We start from the raw sequence: 17,563 nt of genomic DNA, 5'->3' as shown, positions 1-17,563 counted from the left end.
CCTTGTTTGATTCTTTCACTGTCTCCTGCCCCTCAGCCACCCAGCAACACATTCTTCTCATAACTTCTCATAACTTTGCAGTGGTCCCTTCCACTTAGCTTACATGAGGGTAAAGGTTTTAGTACAGAAGGAGGCATCTAATGACACATGCCATCTTTCACCGTTTTGATAAAGTCCCACACGTGCAACTCAGTTGCTGCACATGCAAAAAGAAATTAAAATAAAATCCGTACCACTTGCCGTATACCACTTGTGAAGCAGTAACTAGAATATTTATATTAGGCATAAAAACAAAGAGCCTTATGATCCAGCCAACAGCATCTGTGCAGTACAATCTCCGAGACAGATATGATCTATTTAAAGTCAGTAAATACTTTTTCAGCTGGAAGCCTCCCCTTCACTATTGGATTTCTAAGGGGAAAAAAGGCTTTCAGAACATCCTCGGAGAATGAGAGTGAAGTCAAAATGGAACAGGATACTTAATGTGTTAAGAAAAATTTCCAGAATCCCAGCAGCATAAAACCTAAATGGAGTGTTATACAGAACCCCAATATATGAAGCAGTAAAAACAATAATTAGTACATATTTACTGCAACAAACCAAATTTACATTTTCTTATTAAAATGGCAGTCACTGAGAACAACAAAAATGTTCTGATGAAGAAAATGTTGCTAAATTCAGGTTTCTAGTGTTTTGGGTGAGCAATACAGGCCTGCAGTTGTCTTGTATTATCTTCACCCGGCTTTGGTATTAGGGTAATGCTGGCTTCACAAAATGAATTGGGAAATATCCTATATTGGTATCTGTTTATACCTTTTACACTTTTTTAAAACATTTTTCATGTTTTATACTTTTTTTGAGCTCTTAAAAGTTTTCTCTCCATTAATCGGTTTCTTCAGCACTTTAAAGCTATAAATTTATTGTTAATATGCAATGAAAGAAAAAAGTGAATAATCCAAAAAGATGTTTTCCTTTCTTTAACATAGTAAAAGAGCTTAAAGTGCATAGAGAAGTACTTAGTCCACAGTAGGAAATATTTCCTTTAAATTTTAAATGTTTTTCATTATTTCTCTAAGCTAGTACCTTTACAAAAATTCAAGGACCAAAGAATATAGAATTTCAAAGGTTGAAGGGATTTAAGAATTAAATCAGCCACCTAACATAATTAGGTGAGAAACCAGGCTCAAATGAATGATATACTCTACCAACCTGATACAACAAATAAAAAATCAGAGCTTTTCTAGTCTACCTCTACTATGCTTTACATCTCTCCTCGCCCCTCCACCTTTATTGGTAGTAAGGTACCCTAATATGTGTGTCTTCAATCTTTTCCCTGAAATTTAAAAATCTTCTGAAATGGTTAACCAATGCCCAGCCTCATTTTCCCATTTTGTTCCTAAACCAAAAATTATGTTGCTTTCTGTAGTTTCGCACTGCCTACAGAATAAAGTCTAAACTCCTTGAGCTAGAAGTCCCAATCCCAAACCAGTCCCAATCTATCTTCCCCAAATTACTCTTTTTCTCTTGTTCAACTCTTTTCAAATATACTATACTATTACTTCTCTAACTGAAGGAGGGATACAGCACATGAATACCTTGAAAAGGTTCTCTCAAATATATACTGGAAATTAAGTTAACTATATATACATGCCTTTGCCTTTGCTCAATCTCTTTTCCCCACGGGACATAGTTTTTCTTGCCATCTCTAAATGACCAGATTGTTTTCCTCCTTCAAGACCTAACTCAAATTCCCTTTCTCTAATTAAGTCTTCCCTTAATCACCAGCCCTTGCAAGAAGTCACTTCTCCCCTTATAAATATCAAGAGAATCTTAGCTGTACATTACATATAGTAGTACAAATACATGAAATAAGTGGACATGATGTTAGCTCATATTTTAAAGCTACAAAAGGCAACAATTTTTAACCTATCTGAAGTGCTTTAACAAAACTGCCCATAGTGACCATTGAAGCCATACATATATTTAACATACCAAAGGGAAATCCGTTCAACAAAAGGAAGAAAAATTACACTTTATCATTCAGGAGTCCACTTTGCTCTAACAGTTTAAACTGCCACCTGTAAAACCACCACTAAAATAAACACAGCACACTAGCCCAAAGAGAAGTGACCATAAAGAAATCAAGAAAAGAGGCCTCAAAGGAATTAAATAATCTCTCCATCCTATTTTTAATACTTTTCATTAAAATGTACCACAAAAAGGAGATGGCAAATGCATCAGTTGTGGGAAACAGCTTGTGATATCGTGATATAACAACTTCGCAACTGGTCAAAGAAAGTGAGACAAAAGGCAGAAGGACAAAACCAAAACCCTGCATGACAAATAGCTTGCTTTACTATTCCAGTCAGTTCTCCTGTTCTAAGTTTACTGTTCTAATAAGTACTATTCTATTAAGTTTTGTTTACTTTTTAACTAAATACGGACTAGCATAGACCAAGAGAAATCAATGTTCTGAGAGGCAAATTGACTTGACCAAGGTAAATGGAACGACGTTCAACCATATATTATGCGAGAATTACAAGTCAGGACTAGATTCATAGTCCTTTTTGTCTCTCAGGAGTAAATTCCTGGGAAAAACTAAGAGGCCTCTGATTTGTCAGACCTTTATTTTGACAGCAATAATATTACCAGACACAATAAAGAATGAAAAATCTTCCAGTTGTAGCTTCTGAGTAAAAATAGCCTTAAACATCACATGGCTCTTGGTTAGAGCACTTGTCACAGGACTCAGCATAGCATCAAATCTTTCCTTTCAAATAAGGCATTTCTTTGTTAGAATGCAAGAGCGGTTCATTTTTGCTGCTTGCATTTCAGGTCACCACTCACTTAAACTGTATTTAACAACAAACAAAACTTCGTAAGATATTAATCCTGACCTTCTTATTTAGAATTTCTGACTTATTCCTTATTTTTAAAAATCGGGACTATTAGGGTGATTGTTTTTTAAAAGACCAAACTCTTCTTTTACTTTAAGATTTTTTTTCTGTTCCCTTTGGAAACAGGACCACAGATACTTCCCATTAAATGCCTATCACTTCCAAAATTCCTTCAAATTCAACATACTTCTTTAACTACCTGTTGTGTACTAAATATAGGGGATTCAAAAGCAAATACTGCCAACGCATGAAAAGTCTGTTTACCACGTTAGAGAAGTTTATTCTGGTAGCATCTGAAGGGATATACAGGGGAGAAAGAACAAGCATAAACAGACTCAGGAGTAACAACACAGGCTACTGGCAATAGCCCAGGTGAGGTGATGCGCGCTTGAGCCTGGGCAAAGGCAGAAGGGACAGAACAAAGATGCAAGGGCTCCTGCATCTCCCACTCCAGTGGGAGTATCCAGTATCCACACCCAGTATCACCGCATGCCCTCTGCCCCAGCCCCCACCAACTTCAACATGCTCCCACAAAGCTACTGCTCAGCCCATGCCGACTGCTGTGGGCTCTTACATCTCACTTGTTAAAGCTTTTCCTTCACCTTTGTCAGTCTCTATCACTAATGTAAGAATCCAAGTGAATACTGAAATAGCTATTTCTCTTCCCAAAAGTCTTACTGAATTAGTCTTGCCCAAATTTGGTTCCGTATCTGTGACAAAGGGATTTGCGAAGTATAAAAAAAGAACTTTAGCACTTACCTAAGTATAAACCACACACTAGTAGAATCTGAATTAATAAGAGTTCATAGCTTTTCTGCATTTATTTTTCCCCCTAAAGGAATGAAAATGTAGTGTCAAGTGTGTAGGAGGGAGGGGAGAGGAGAGAGAAGAAGAGTTTTTCACACTCATGTGAAATACATATACTTTGGGGAGTTATCTATTTTTATTCTTTTAGGAATCATCTTTTTCTAATAGGAATCTTATCTGCCACTTTGTATATTTGGTCAGATCCCTAACAAATTGTTTTTTGTTGTTTAGTAAAGATGCTTTTCCTGTGATGAACTAAATCCAGTAGTTTTTTTAATGTTTTTTTTAACTTAATATATTGAGAAAGAAATGGGATACTTTTTAATGTTAACAAGATCAATTTCAAGAGTGCTTTGGGTTGTAGGTTAAATAGCCATACACTTCTGGGAAACAGGGACAGGTCTAAAAATTTAAAAATGGGGTGAAGTTCTGAAAAGACTTTTTTTTTTTTTCAAATAAGGCATACAGATATACATATAGGTACATGAAAAGATGTTCAACATCATTAATCATCAGGGAAATGCAAATCAAAACCGCAATGAGATATCAGTTCATACCTCTTAGATAGGCCAGTATCAAAAACACAAGAAAAACAAGTGTTAGAGAGGAGGTGGAAGAAAGGGAACCCTTGTGCCCTGTTAGTAGGAATGTAAATCGGTGCGGCCACTGTGGAAAACAGTATGGTGGAACTTCAAAAACTTAAACATATTATTTACTATCGTATGGCCCGGCAATTCCACTTTTGGGTATTTATCCAAAGAAAATGAAAACACACTAATTCGAAAAGAGAGGCACCCCCATGTTCACTGCAGCATTATTTACAATATCCAAGATATGCAAACAGCCCATGTGTACGTCAACAGATGAATGAATGAAAAAAATCTTACAGGCATGTGCACACGCACACAGACACACACACATACACACACACTGAAATATTATTCAGTCATAAAAAAAGAAGGAAATCCTGCCATCTGCAATAACATGGATAGACCTTGAGGGCATTATGCTAAGTGAAATAAGTCAGACAGAGAAAGACAAGTACTGTATGATCTCATTTACATATGGAAATCTAAAAACAGCCACAACATCCAAGTTCACAGAGAACAGATTGGTGGTTACCAGAGGCAGGGCATGGGAGTTAGGTGAAATGGGTGAAGGGGGTCAAAAGGCACAAACTTCCAGTTGCAAAATAAATAAGTCACGGAGATGTAATGTGCTGTATAGTGACGATAATTAACGATACCGTATCATATATTTCAACGTTGCTAAGAGAGTAGATCTTAAAAGCCCTCATCACAAGAAAAAAAAATTACAACTATATATGGTGATGGATGTTAACTATACGTTCTGTGGCGAATATTTTGCAATATATACAAATATCAAATCGTTATGCACTTGAAACTAATATAATGTTACATGTCAATTATACCTCAACTTTAAAAACCTGTTTTTCTTCAAATCATAAGGAAATGAGCCTGGGCTTAAATAAGATGGGCTTCAGAAAGACCGTGGCCTTCTAAGAATGATCCTGAGGACCAGTAAATGAAATGGATTTTCTTCCATTCTGGCTAGCAAACTCCTTAAAAGAAAATGGTCAAAGGAAAAAAGTAAGAACTATTCGGCAAGTCTACTGCAGAGTAGGACACAGGAAGCTGAAATGTGAAGCAAGTAAAAAGGTTTATCATGAGGGATTCTGAGCAACAGGATGTCAGTTTCCCAAGAGAATATGACTGTCATGTCTATGCCTAGAGCCCCAGAAGAACCATAATTATGAATTCTACACATACATATTCCCTAGAAACTGGATCCAGTAATGTTTAGAAAGAGGATTTTTGTTTTTGTTTTGTACTGTTTTTGTTCTGTTGCCTTGAGAATATAAACTGCAAAAGGCTGGAACTTGGCTTTCTTTACCTTTATATCCCCAGAGCCCAGAACAATAGTACCTAGCAAAATGGATATATTTGTTGGATAAATGAATAAATGAAGAACGTCCTATAACCATCAGGATACCATTTAATAGAACCTCAAAACACAAACAAGAAGAAACCTACCAAAACACAAGCAAAATACTCCATATCAGTGCCATCAGCCTTCTGTCCCCTAGTCCCAAGTACAGGCTTGAATAGACTGCTGCAAACATGGGGGTCCTTCCTAACGTTACAGCTAGCTAATTCTTCCAACTGCTCAGCCAACATTTATTGTGAGCCAAGTATGTGCTGAACACTGGAAAACAAAGCAACAAACAAGGCCAACATGGCTCTCGCCATCAGAGAGCTTGCAATCCAGTAACTCCGTTTGTATGCACTTGTTTATTGCAGACAAAGTTCAGGCAGTGGTAAAAATAAGAGGACACAATCTTGCCCACCATTCCAGATTTCAACATGACCCCACAGGGGCTTACCATTAAGAATAAATTTCTCAACTGACTGTCTTACTCTAAGTGCTATGCTGTCCAATATGTTACACACAGCCACATATGGCTACTTAAATTTAAATTAATTAAAATAAAATAAAATTGAAAATCCAGTGCTCAATACCATATGTAGTTAGTGGCTACCATATTGCACCACACAGATATAGAACATTTTTCTGTGATCACAGAAAATTCTATTTGGAAGTACCGTCCTAGAATCTTCCTACTCAGAGTGTGGCCTTGGGACAGTAACACAAATACCACCCAGGAGTTTGTAAAAAAACGAAGACTCTGGTGCCACCCTAGACCTTCCTAATCATAATCTGTATTTCTAAAAAGAAACCCAGGTTATTTATATACACATTAAAGTAAGAGAAGCACTTCTCCACAGAACTACAATAGTATCTACTACAATATCTAAAGTTGTTCTGACTACATTTCAACGGCTACTTTTTTATTCTAAAATATAATCCCAAGGGGCGCCTGGCTGGCTCAGTCATTAAGCGTCTGCCTTTGGCTCAGGTCATGATCCCAGGGTCCTGGGATCGAGCCCCGAGTCGGGCTCCCTGCTCGGCAGGAAGCCTGCTTCTCCCTCTCCCATTCCCCCTGCGTGTTCCCTCTCTTGCTGTCTCTCTCTCTCTGTCAAATAAATAAATAAAATCTTTAAAAAAAAAATAAAAAATATAATATAATATAATCCCAAGAGTTCCTACCTCCTAACTGAAAGGTCCAACTGTTTAATCAAGTAGACAACAACTAAAGAAACTTACAGTCTCATTCCTACAAGAGAAGGGCTTGCTCATTCTCATCTGGGTTTGCCCTCCAGTCATCCTAGAATCTTTCTTAAGAGAGGAAGAGAATCTCCTCTACTGTGATATAATCTCTTCTTTATTTTACATCTCATAGTAAATTTCTCTCACAGTGAATGGTCAATGACTCAACTCTACCTATGGAAAAAAAAAAACATAAAATCCTAAAATAACGCAAATGTAAACTTGAGCATTGTAAACATCTGTACACAGCCTTAACGAAATAACATTAGAGCTTAAAGGGAAAGGGCTGAGGGAAAGATAAGCTTTTTCAATTTTTAAAAACAGGATTTTCCCAGACTTTTAATGTACATGTCACTGGATATATTACTTGTAAAATAAAAATGCATGGACAAATTCACTCTGATGAGGTACTTTCAAGAGTGCACTAGGGGGTCTGTAATCTATTTTTTATGAGTTCAAATCAACAGATTTTCATTTCTTTATAAATCGCAGCTAACTTAGCCACTAAAAATCTATTTTCTCTCCTTTCCGTGTACTTTGTTCATAAATGCAATAACATTGGGTGCCTAGACGGCTCAGTCGGTAAAGCATCTGCCTTTGGCTCAGGCCATGATCCTGTGGGGGTCCTAGGGTTGAGCCTGGCATTGGGCTCCCTGCTCAGCGGGGAGTCTGCTTCTCCTTCTCCCTCTGCCCCTCCCCCTGCTTGTTTTCTCTCTCTCTCAAATAAATAAATAAATAAATAAATAAATAAATAAATAAAATCTTCCTTAAAAATGCAAAAAATAAAAATTAAATTAAATTAAAAAATAAAAATAAAATGCAATAATGTCACTGGTACTCTCTGTTCCTTAATGAATATCATTTAGCAAACACCTTAAGACTTACATCATGAGTTAGTGTGATAAAAGAACTATAAATTCCTAAATTATTTTAACACTGGAAATTTTACAGAAATAAGCTTAAAGTCCCCCTGACTTGTCAAATAGGAATTCAGTCCCACAGATAGGAGGGTGATCACTTTGTCCCCTTTAGTGTGAAATTTCATAAATCAATAAAAAAAAAATTGGAAGACAAAGGTCCAGTTTACAAAATATATAAAAAGCCTTGCAGAGCTAAAAAATCTCAAATACATTTCATCTATAAGTAACTATAATCCTTAACTGTGAATAACAGTGATCAATGTTTTTAAGTCTAATAATAAACCCCTCCAGTAATAGTGATGCATGTACACGTTGTTCAGATTTGCAATGCAACAGAAAAAGTTGCCTTTAAAAAAATAATCTAGTCTGTTTTTACTAGGCAATGGAAAATATATTTAGTATGATAAAAATAACAGAAAATGAGTATGAGTAATGAGAATTTACTAAATGAGTAATCTAAGTACACTGTATTTTGGTACACACCCTTCACCCTAATAAAACTCACAGAGAATGCTGGCTACTGTCTGGTTACTAATAAGTCTAAAAACACACATATTTCAGGTATTTATTTATATGCTGCAAAAACCAGGAAAAGGCCTGCCGACTACGACACAAGCTATTAGCATGTGCACACAACTAGAGACTGTTGCATGAATTGAACACTCTTCCTGAGTGATTAATAGTTACAGCTGTGCTTACCACAAGTGATATATCACATACTAATGACTCAGAGCCCATTTCTCCCCATTCAGTTCTAATCCCCGGGGACATGACGCTAGCTTACCATCTTGGTCAATTTCAGAGGAAGCTCCGCAAGCTAAGGAGCGGCCCTGCATCCAGCATAGGGAAGGTAAACGAGTGAGATAAGGAACAGCCCACTAATTTTAAACCAAAGTCTCTGCACGTGTGCAGAACACTATTCTCGTCGTGGAGAAGAAACACTAAGATGTAAGAGTCAAATTGAAGCCTAGCTTTAAAATCATTGTTTTTTAAAACTGGTTTCCTTTTGTCAAACAGTAAGTTCCTCCACTGTCATCCACTTCTCGTAACTTTTCTTTTTATATCCACACCTTGTGCTTCTCCTTTCAGCCTTATTCTGACTAAAGCTGCTCCTCTGATTTCATCCATTCTATCCATTTTCTACTCCTTCCTATTTAGGAACTCACACTTTTAAAAACCCAATTTTATTTTTTACTTTTTTCAGCTTTATTGAACTATAATTGACATACAATATTGTGTAAGTTTAAGGTGTATGTGTTAATTCGATACTTATAGACTGCAAAATGATCAACACCATAGTTTAAGCTAACATCTCCATCATGTCACATAATTACCATCTCTTTTTTGTGGTAAAAACATTTAAGATCTACCCTCCTTAGCAGCTTCAAAGTGTGTAATACAATATTACTAACTACAGTCACCATGCTGTACATTAGATCCCCAGAACTCACTCATAACTGAAAGCTTGTACCCTTGGATCAACATCTCCCCATTTCCTCCACCCCCCAGCACCTCATAACCACCATTCTATTCTCTGAAAAACCCAATTTTAACAATTCTCTGACCCTTACTTTTTGTTATTTTATTTTGAAAAGAAAAGTTTAAACTTTTAAATAATTCCACAATTTTGTTTACAGCAGTCTCTTTTCTGCTAAAGTTAATATGAATCTGGTAGTATTAATATAAATTCTTATATAAAATATTTTATGAGAGATTTTAGTATTTAAGAAACTGAAGTTGATGTTTCAAAATACAAGTCTTGGGGCACCTGGGTGGCTCAGTCGGTTAAGCAACTGCCTTCAGCTCAGGTCATGATCCCAGGGTCCTGGGATGGAGCCCCACATCGGGCTCCGGCTTCTCCCTCTCCCTCTGCCACTCCCCCTGCCTGTGCTCTCCTGCTCTCTCTCTCTGTCAAATAAATAAATAAAATCTTTAGAAAACAAAACAACAACAAAAAAACACAAGTCTTCTTTTTTTTCTCATGAATGCCAAGCAGCTGGAGTTCCTCGCAGTGAGGATCAACTACAGCTGTGGACTTCTCTACACTGCTGTGTCAAGACAGATGTTAGGTGCAATGGTAAACAACCTCGCTCAGCCTCCAGTCTGTAATAAGCCTCAGCTGATTCGTATTTGCATTCGGTGATTTTCATGCTCAAAAAGAGACCCACAGTTTTGCTAAGGATTCAGCTGCAAACTAACATGAGCAATAATTCCAAGTATATCAGAGATGCAAATTTTATAGAAAGTCAAGTACCCTGGTGAGAGAAAAATAAATCTTGTATTACTCTAAAAGTGACACTTTCAATAGACATAAAAAACACACGCCCGTTTATAAACTGAGGAGTTAAATTATAAATCTCCAATGGATACTATCTCAGCCTTAACTACAGTGTTCACAGAACATTCCTGGTGCTACCCTGTGGCCAACCTTGGTTCTCTTCTAGGCTGCTCAGAGCCATACTTTAGGCATGCAGATGGAAAGGGGTTTGAGCTCTTTAAGAGAAACTCCTCCCCTATTCCCGTCCAGTGCCACAATATTATGTCTTTCTAAAACTACCGGGGTAGCCTGTTTTCCTCCTTCTTTCTATATAATACATCACAAACAGAGAGTAGAGAAATAGGTTGAGAGAACTGTATTCTCAGGAAAGCCGGATGGACAAAACAAAAAAACCAATGAAAGGAAATAAAAGCACAGGTAAGAATATTGCTTTCTATTTAAGAATAAAAATTTTGGAAAATCCAATGTCAGATGCTAAAATAAACATTCCAGGTTAAAGCCAGGTAAGGTACTGGGCAAAAGCACTCAGAGGGTAGGTGGCATCTTTCTGATGACTGGGGAATTAAAAAAATATTGGCATGGGCATCCCTAAATAATGCAGTATGCTCTTTCCTATGTCAGGATTCAGCACAACCTGGTCTAGCCCCAGGGGTCTCCTACTGGGACAGTCAAAAGACAAGACTAGTAAGCAAAAGCAGTCAATAATACAGATGGATTATTTCACAGCAGCATTTTACAAGAGATAGATATATAAAAATATATTTGCCTGCAGAGACCTACAAATAGAGGTTACTCACAGAGATTACTGTAGCTCCAGCAGTTACCCATTGATCATAGAAAATGCCCAGTTCATCAGCTTAATGCTTGAGAAAAGTTAGCCAGAAAAAAAAACAGCTAATTCAAAATCTGCTGTTCTAGTCAACTGGAAGCAAATGAGTTTCAAATTTCCTGGCAGCCCCTTTTGCCCTGCACTGCACACGGTGATGTCAATGGAAGCACTTTGAGCACTGGAAACCCTAGCTGAGAGGAGCTGCCGCCTCAGTCCCTCTCTCACAAAGCCTAAGCCGCCTGTTTGCTAGCTCGCTCGCTCGCTTGCTCGCCCTCTTTCTGCCTGTCTCTCTCTACCTTGGTAGCTTACCGAAAACAACCACCGTAGGGCTTTTCTATATTTGTGAAAACTACTTCCAAGGAGATAATTGAGATGACGGGAGTTAGCTTTAATGTAACCATTTCCCCAGTGCGGCGGCAGAAACCCCAGCAAAGGCTCGGAGAGGATTGTACCATCCTCAGTGACATCAGAGGTGGGGCTGTCCTCTCAGGATTATGCAGCATTTTCTCTGATGAGGGAATGACATATGTGAAAGGAAATGCATGGGTTCCCTGTAAAAGGGTTTAATTCTTGTGTTATTTAAACAGAAAAGGCAAAAGCAAATACAATGTTGAAAAACTGCCGTAGGAAGATATAAATCCTGCTTTGCCAGTCCTTATCTCACTGCTAAATGACACTGCCATCTCAAGTCATTTTACTGATGATTAATTACATTATCATTCATGTGATTAAATTAATTTTAATGGGTAATTGATATTACTTGGGAAATGTGATATAAAAAATTCAAAGACATTAACATCTAGTTTTAAATATGATGGCATAAATTTTTACATCACTAATAGAACCTTGGATGTATGCAATACCTTTCAACATAATCTCAATAAAAATACTAAATGCAAAAACTAAGTTTTGTAGATGAGAAAAGTGAGGTGAAAAATAGCACAAAATGAATAGCATAATGTAATACTGGTCCTTATATAAATGTATAAAGCACTCAAGAGTGGCAACCAGTATATAATAAAAGCTCAAGGTTAATTATTATTGTTTTCCATAATCATCATTACTTTTAGTATTAATGTCACATTTTCTTACTAAAACTGCCAACTTTTCAAAACCCTCTCCCAAAAGAGCTGCTATTTTTCCAGAGTTGATTAGAAAAGCAAAGGACAACCTCTGCTGGCCTCATATAAACATTAACCAATCAATGAATCACTGATTCCCTATGAGATGCAAGATGGAAGTTATTAGGCATGTCATTCAAAAAGCTCCTTATATGGGGAAGAAACAGGAGCATTTACCATTTTGCCCTCCCCAACTTCTTCTTCTGCCGGGAATATGGAAGGGGGCCAGAGCCAAAGCAGCCATTCCAAACTGTAGGCATCCTATTAGTTAGGGAGGTGAAACAGAGAATGCCCAAACCCACCATAGATCTACCACCCCATCTTCTTTTACAATGGAGAGAAATACACCTTTAGTTCAAGTATTTAATTCAATTTTCTATTATATGCAACTCTCCATGATCCTATGAAACACAGTTAAAGGTCACATTTTTCTGGTAGTTCCAAGGGCTAACTGGAGGGCTGGGCTATTTATCATGACTTTTCTGTTAGATCCGGAGCCTGTATCCTCTCCAGTGCCAAGTCCAAGTCAATGGATGACCCCGCGGGAAAGAAAAAGCAAAACATACTACTTCCCAAAACTTAGAAGCTATGTTGCCCTATTACAAACAGAACAACAAAGGGTTTAAGGGCTAAAGCAACAGCATGTGAAATGTCCCTCCTCCATCTTACTTTCCTTACTTTTCCATATATCCAATCTGCATGCAACTAGGCTAATGTTAAAGGAGAAAAAAAACACAAAAACTCAAATACAAGAATGAGGATGCTTGATAAAGTTACTGCTATTATAAAGGCTATACAACTGCAACTACCAGGGACCATGAAGAAATGTGTCTCCACCTCACAAATGTCCCAATTCCAAATGTCTAGCCTTTCACATTAGGCTTTAACTAATACTATCTTGGACTGACATCCTAAAACCTTCTATTTCAAAAAGTAAAGCTCAAAAACAGATTTGTTATATATTCTCTAGTCTCTCATGGGCACCATCTCTAAAAACCGTATGTTCAAAAACAGCATATGAGTCCATAACTAGATTAAGTGAAAGGATTTTTCAATCTAACTGGAACCAGGGGATATGAAATGGAGAAACTCACACAGGCACCCGCAGAAAAACAGAACTTAGTAACTAAGATTGATTCCTATAAATGTCTGATTTACAGAAGACCAAGACTTATCTCCTGACCAATGAATAGCTGCCACAACTCTCTCTCCATCCACAAGCCGATGAACTTACCTGCTTGAACTCTGGCTGGCCCTCCCCCTCCGCACTCCTTGGCCATAGATACAGCCTGATCCAAACTCTCAGTGGATCCACCCACAGCTTGCTACAGGATGCATTTCCCAAATTGCAATTGCTCTGCTATCCCCAAATAAACTCAATTTCTGAAAATTCAAGCTTGCCTCCGTTTACTTCTTTATTCAGATTGACGGCAGTGCCATCCTGAAATTATTTTGTTTTGTGTCTCAAATGTAATCTAATAACACTGCCATTATTCTTAAAGGATACATAATACCAAAATATTCAGAGTAGAGAACCATTAAAAAATCCAAACCAATATTCTGGTTATACCTCTTCTGTAAAATATTAATAGTTTTTCTAGAAATATCACTGACAGAGTGAACTAATCAAAAACTAGATTTATTTTTCATTAAAATTTAAAGGAATATTTTCTAAGTAAAAGTATACTTGCCAACTAACTACAACCAATTTTTTTAATAAACAAAGATGAAATTTAAATTATAAAATATTTTGAACATTAACACAAAGTTTATATTGACTATATCTTCTTATTTGCTATAACTGATGCTCTGGCATTTGAAACTTTGATCTTGAGGAAGCAAAGCACCCCTCCCCCATCCCACTAGCTATTTCCTGGAAATAGCAATGGACTCCCATGGGAGTACACTTTTGATATACAAACCAATCTATAGCCACAACCCATTTCCTACATAAATCTCTCACACTCTTAAACCAATATTCCCCCTGCCCTAAATCACTCCAGGGCCTTGTACTGGACAATTAGGACCTACCACTACAGACCAGAACCCATGAAATAATTCAAACTATTCAATCCTAAACATACTCAGGGACCTACACTGCTTGCCCATTCCTTCCTGCAAAAAACATGTTAAAAGCTGGGCCATGTTCTCCCTGACTCCCTCTGCCTCCTTCCCCATGTGGCCCTGCACACCAACTATGCCTCCTGTTTCTAGGGATCTGTGGGTATAAACTGCGTCCTTCATGAGAATTATTTCCATTATATCCATGGAAATAATTGTCATGTCTGTCGGACACACATGTCTGTGTGTCTTACCATACCTGATAACACAAATGCCCAGTCCAAATTTTATCACAAAGTTTTAAGAGAAATGAACAACTACTCATTTCTTAAGAACAAAATTTCCAATCAGTAAGGTATTTCTCCACTTTCATGTCACTGGCACTGCCCCTTTAGTTCAGAAATGACAAGCTGTAGGTAATAAATTGTTCTTTGATATATGTGTTATTTCTCAAAATCTTCAAACAAAGTAATACAGACAGGCAAGCAAACTTATCAAATTAAGTATGAGATTTTAGAATTAGACCTTTTTCACAAATCAAGACTGACTATGATGCCAATTCTTATCACCATATCATTTTATTGTTAGTTTTTATTAATTCCTAAATCCACGTGGAAGAACTGATAACTATAATTCCTTATTTGAAATAACTTTCTTTCACTGAGCAAATTCCAATAAATAAGGAGCCAGTTTCCAGTTTATTTTTTAAGTCTGGTTCTTAGATCTTAAAAACAAAAAACCTCACTGCCTATTTCAGGATTACAAAAATTTAGTTTTTATATATTAGTCTATTGTTTCTATTGTAAGGTACATCTGAAAGTTTAAGCTTCACATAGAGATAAATAGAACCTAAGAAGATATAACATGAAATAAATCCAATAAATCCAAGCAGAGAGGAGGGGTAGGCAATATACCAAGACTGATACAAAGTCAGAGATTTATACTCCGAAATACTGTTAAAAAAAAAAAAAAGAAATCACTCCAAGGTGAAATGTAACTTATGTTAAAAACAAGACAACACAAAATAACAAAAAAATAAAAATAAAAAATAAAAAAACAAACAACAGGCACCAAATGGAGTCTCTTATTGCTAAGCTCTACATTACCAAACTGAGACATAACTTAATTACAGTTTTGGCTCTCCCAGAACTGTAATGTTAATCCAGTCAATTAGGAAGGAATCACGTAATCAGTACTAGTTAGGTAATATGCCTGACACACACCAGCCATCCCTATAGGAAGGTAACTTTGCAATAACCAACCCATTTTGTTGCCTACTATAACCTCCTTGTTCCCATTCCCTTTTGCCAATAAAAGTCTTTCATTTTAGGGGCGCCTGGGTGGCTCAGTCATTAAAAGTCTGCCTTCGGCTCAGGTCATGATCCCAGGGTCCTGGGATCGAGCCCCACATCAGGCTCCCTGCTCGGTGGGAAGCCTGCTTCTCCCTCTCCCACTCCCCCTGCTTGTGTTCCCTCTCTCGCTGTGTCTCTCTGTCAAATAAATATATAAAATCTTTAAAAGAAAAAAAAGTCTTCCATTTTATACAAGTTGGAACTCCTTCCTATCTCCTATATTGGATGCTGTAGGATTTAAATCAATTTTTGCTCAAATAAAATCTTAAAATTTTTCATAGACTTGGGACGCCTGGGTGTCTCAGTTGGTTAAAGCATCCAACTCTTGATTTCAGCTCAGATCACATTCTCAGAGTTGTGAGATCAAGCCCCACTTCAGGCTCCACACTGGGTGTGGAGTCTGCTTAAGATTCTCTCCCTCTCCCTCTGCCCCTCCTCTCTCTCTACCTCTCTTAAAAAAAAAATGTTTTTAATCGATCTCACTTTCTCTATTAGCACTTTTACTGTTAATCTGTCCATATTTGTACAAATTTGCACATAATTCATACTAATTTTGTGCATGTTGATATTTTATGTTAATTTTGTATATATATTTAACATACCACATAAAGCAATTAAAAAATATTAGCTTTTTTTCACTTACATTTCAGAGAATTATTTAATTCAAGCTTCTCATATGCAATTTGTTATTAGGACCTTTGCTACCATAGAGTTATATTATATCTTCAGTTCTGTCTTAAGTTGAGAGACAGCAATATTTAAACCTGTGATGCTGTAACTGGAAATTCTACCCTAATCTACAGTATCCATTCACTGCAGGTGAGCCTCACAATGTAACCTTGGAAGTCATCTTTAAAAAGCTAGATTACAGTGACTTTTGACACAACTCTAGGATCTTTCCCCAGTAATAATTACTAAACGTGTGTTAGATATGTTTTCTTCTCCTTTTTTTAATCTGTTTTAGTGATTTCTATAAACATCCCAACAGCATTATCTATAGTTGTTCCAAGCTAATGTGTTTTCTCCAAAAAGTTCTTTGTTATTCAAAATAATCAAAACTTCTCTTATACAGAAACAGTTAACAACTTGAGTGTAAGACCACTCCTTTTTTTCTGATAAGTTGGTTTTTTTTTAAAGATTTTATTTATTTATTTGAGCGAGAGAGAATGAGAGATAGAGAGCATGAGAGGGAAGAGGGTCAGAGGGAGAAGCAGACTCCCCACCGAGCAGGGAGCCCGATGTGGGACTCGAACCTGGAACTCCAGGATCATGACCTGAGCCGAAGGCAGTCGCTTAACCAACTGAGCCACCCAGGCGCCCTTTCTGATAAGTTTTTAAGGAAAACATCCTTACCCTAATTTGGGAGTATATAGGATAATATAGGATATTAACTGCTTTCTTACAGATCAAGAGTATAAAGCTGAAGAAACCTGGCTGACACACGATTAGAAGATCAGGAGAGCAAGAAATATCCCTCAGGCCAAAGTAAGGGAATAAAAGAAAAGCAATTAGTTGCCAGCCCAAATATGAATATACAGAACAGCAGAAGGAAACAAACAAAATCATTATTTCACACTGGATTATACTTCATTCCTGTCTTTTAATCTAGCACAGTTTGGGGATCTGAACCTTTTTTTCTCGTTGATTGTATTATTTATAATAATACTCATATCATGTTGTTTATTAATATAAACCATGTAAACATAATTTTTAGTAGTAATATAATTTAGTTATTGTTGTTTCCAATATTATTCTAAGTAGATTCTTACCATTGACAACTGGCTAATTAATATTATTTAGAATGTAACCAAAATATAAGCCCCCAAAGACCCAAATGAAACTTCCATGAAGTCACTGATATTTTTCTATTTTGTTCACTGCAGTATACCCATGCCACTGAGATACTCAGGAAGCACAAATATTGAACTGCAAGGCCTATTCAAGAGGGCATAAAACTCAGTTGCATGTAATGAGCAAGGAGAATTTTTACAGTCAGCAAACTGCCTTCCTCATATATGGGGTGCAGGATAGAATTAGAAACCAAGGGTGCCAGGATAGCATTAGAGCTGAAGGAAAGTACAGTCTTGAGCTAAAGAGGTGACCTGAAGG

General features: G+C 37.0%; 1 protein-coding gene across 4 annotated transcripts in view; it reads right to left on the bottom strand.

Moving 5' to 3' along the window:
- PSD3 (pleckstrin and Sec7 domain containing 3) overlaps positions 1-17,563 on the bottom strand; it is a 706,817-nt gene that overhangs the window by 396,034 nt on the left and 293,220 nt on the right. Inside the window, exon 1 of one of the 4 annotated variants that reach the window (XM_073902618.1) lies at positions 11,230-11,302. The exons of 2 other annotated variants lie outside the window; for them this stretch is intronic. Coding sequence is in view for 1 of the 2 variants with exons in the window: in XM_073902617.1 (XP_073758718.1) it covers positions 10,889-10,919 (31 nt within the window). In the remaining variant the exon portion in view is untranslated. Of the gene's footprint in view, positions 1-10,888; positions 11,203-11,229; positions 11,303-17,563 lie in introns of those variants that run through there. One more of the 4 variants, XM_073902617.1, reaches the window with a different exon arrangement.

The sequence above is a fragment of the Callorhinus ursinus genome, unplaced genomic scaffold, assembly GCF_003265705.2.
Source record: "Callorhinus ursinus isolate GAN/ISIS: 27379988/994484 unplaced genomic scaffold, GSC_fseal_2.0 scaffold17, whole genome shotgun sequence".
In the NCBI taxonomy this organism is placed as follows: domain Eukaryota; kingdom Metazoa; phylum Chordata; class Mammalia; order Carnivora; family Otariidae; genus Callorhinus; species Callorhinus ursinus.
Note: the sequence above shows the minus strand (reverse complement) of the source record. Positions and strands in the feature narration are given on the sequence as shown.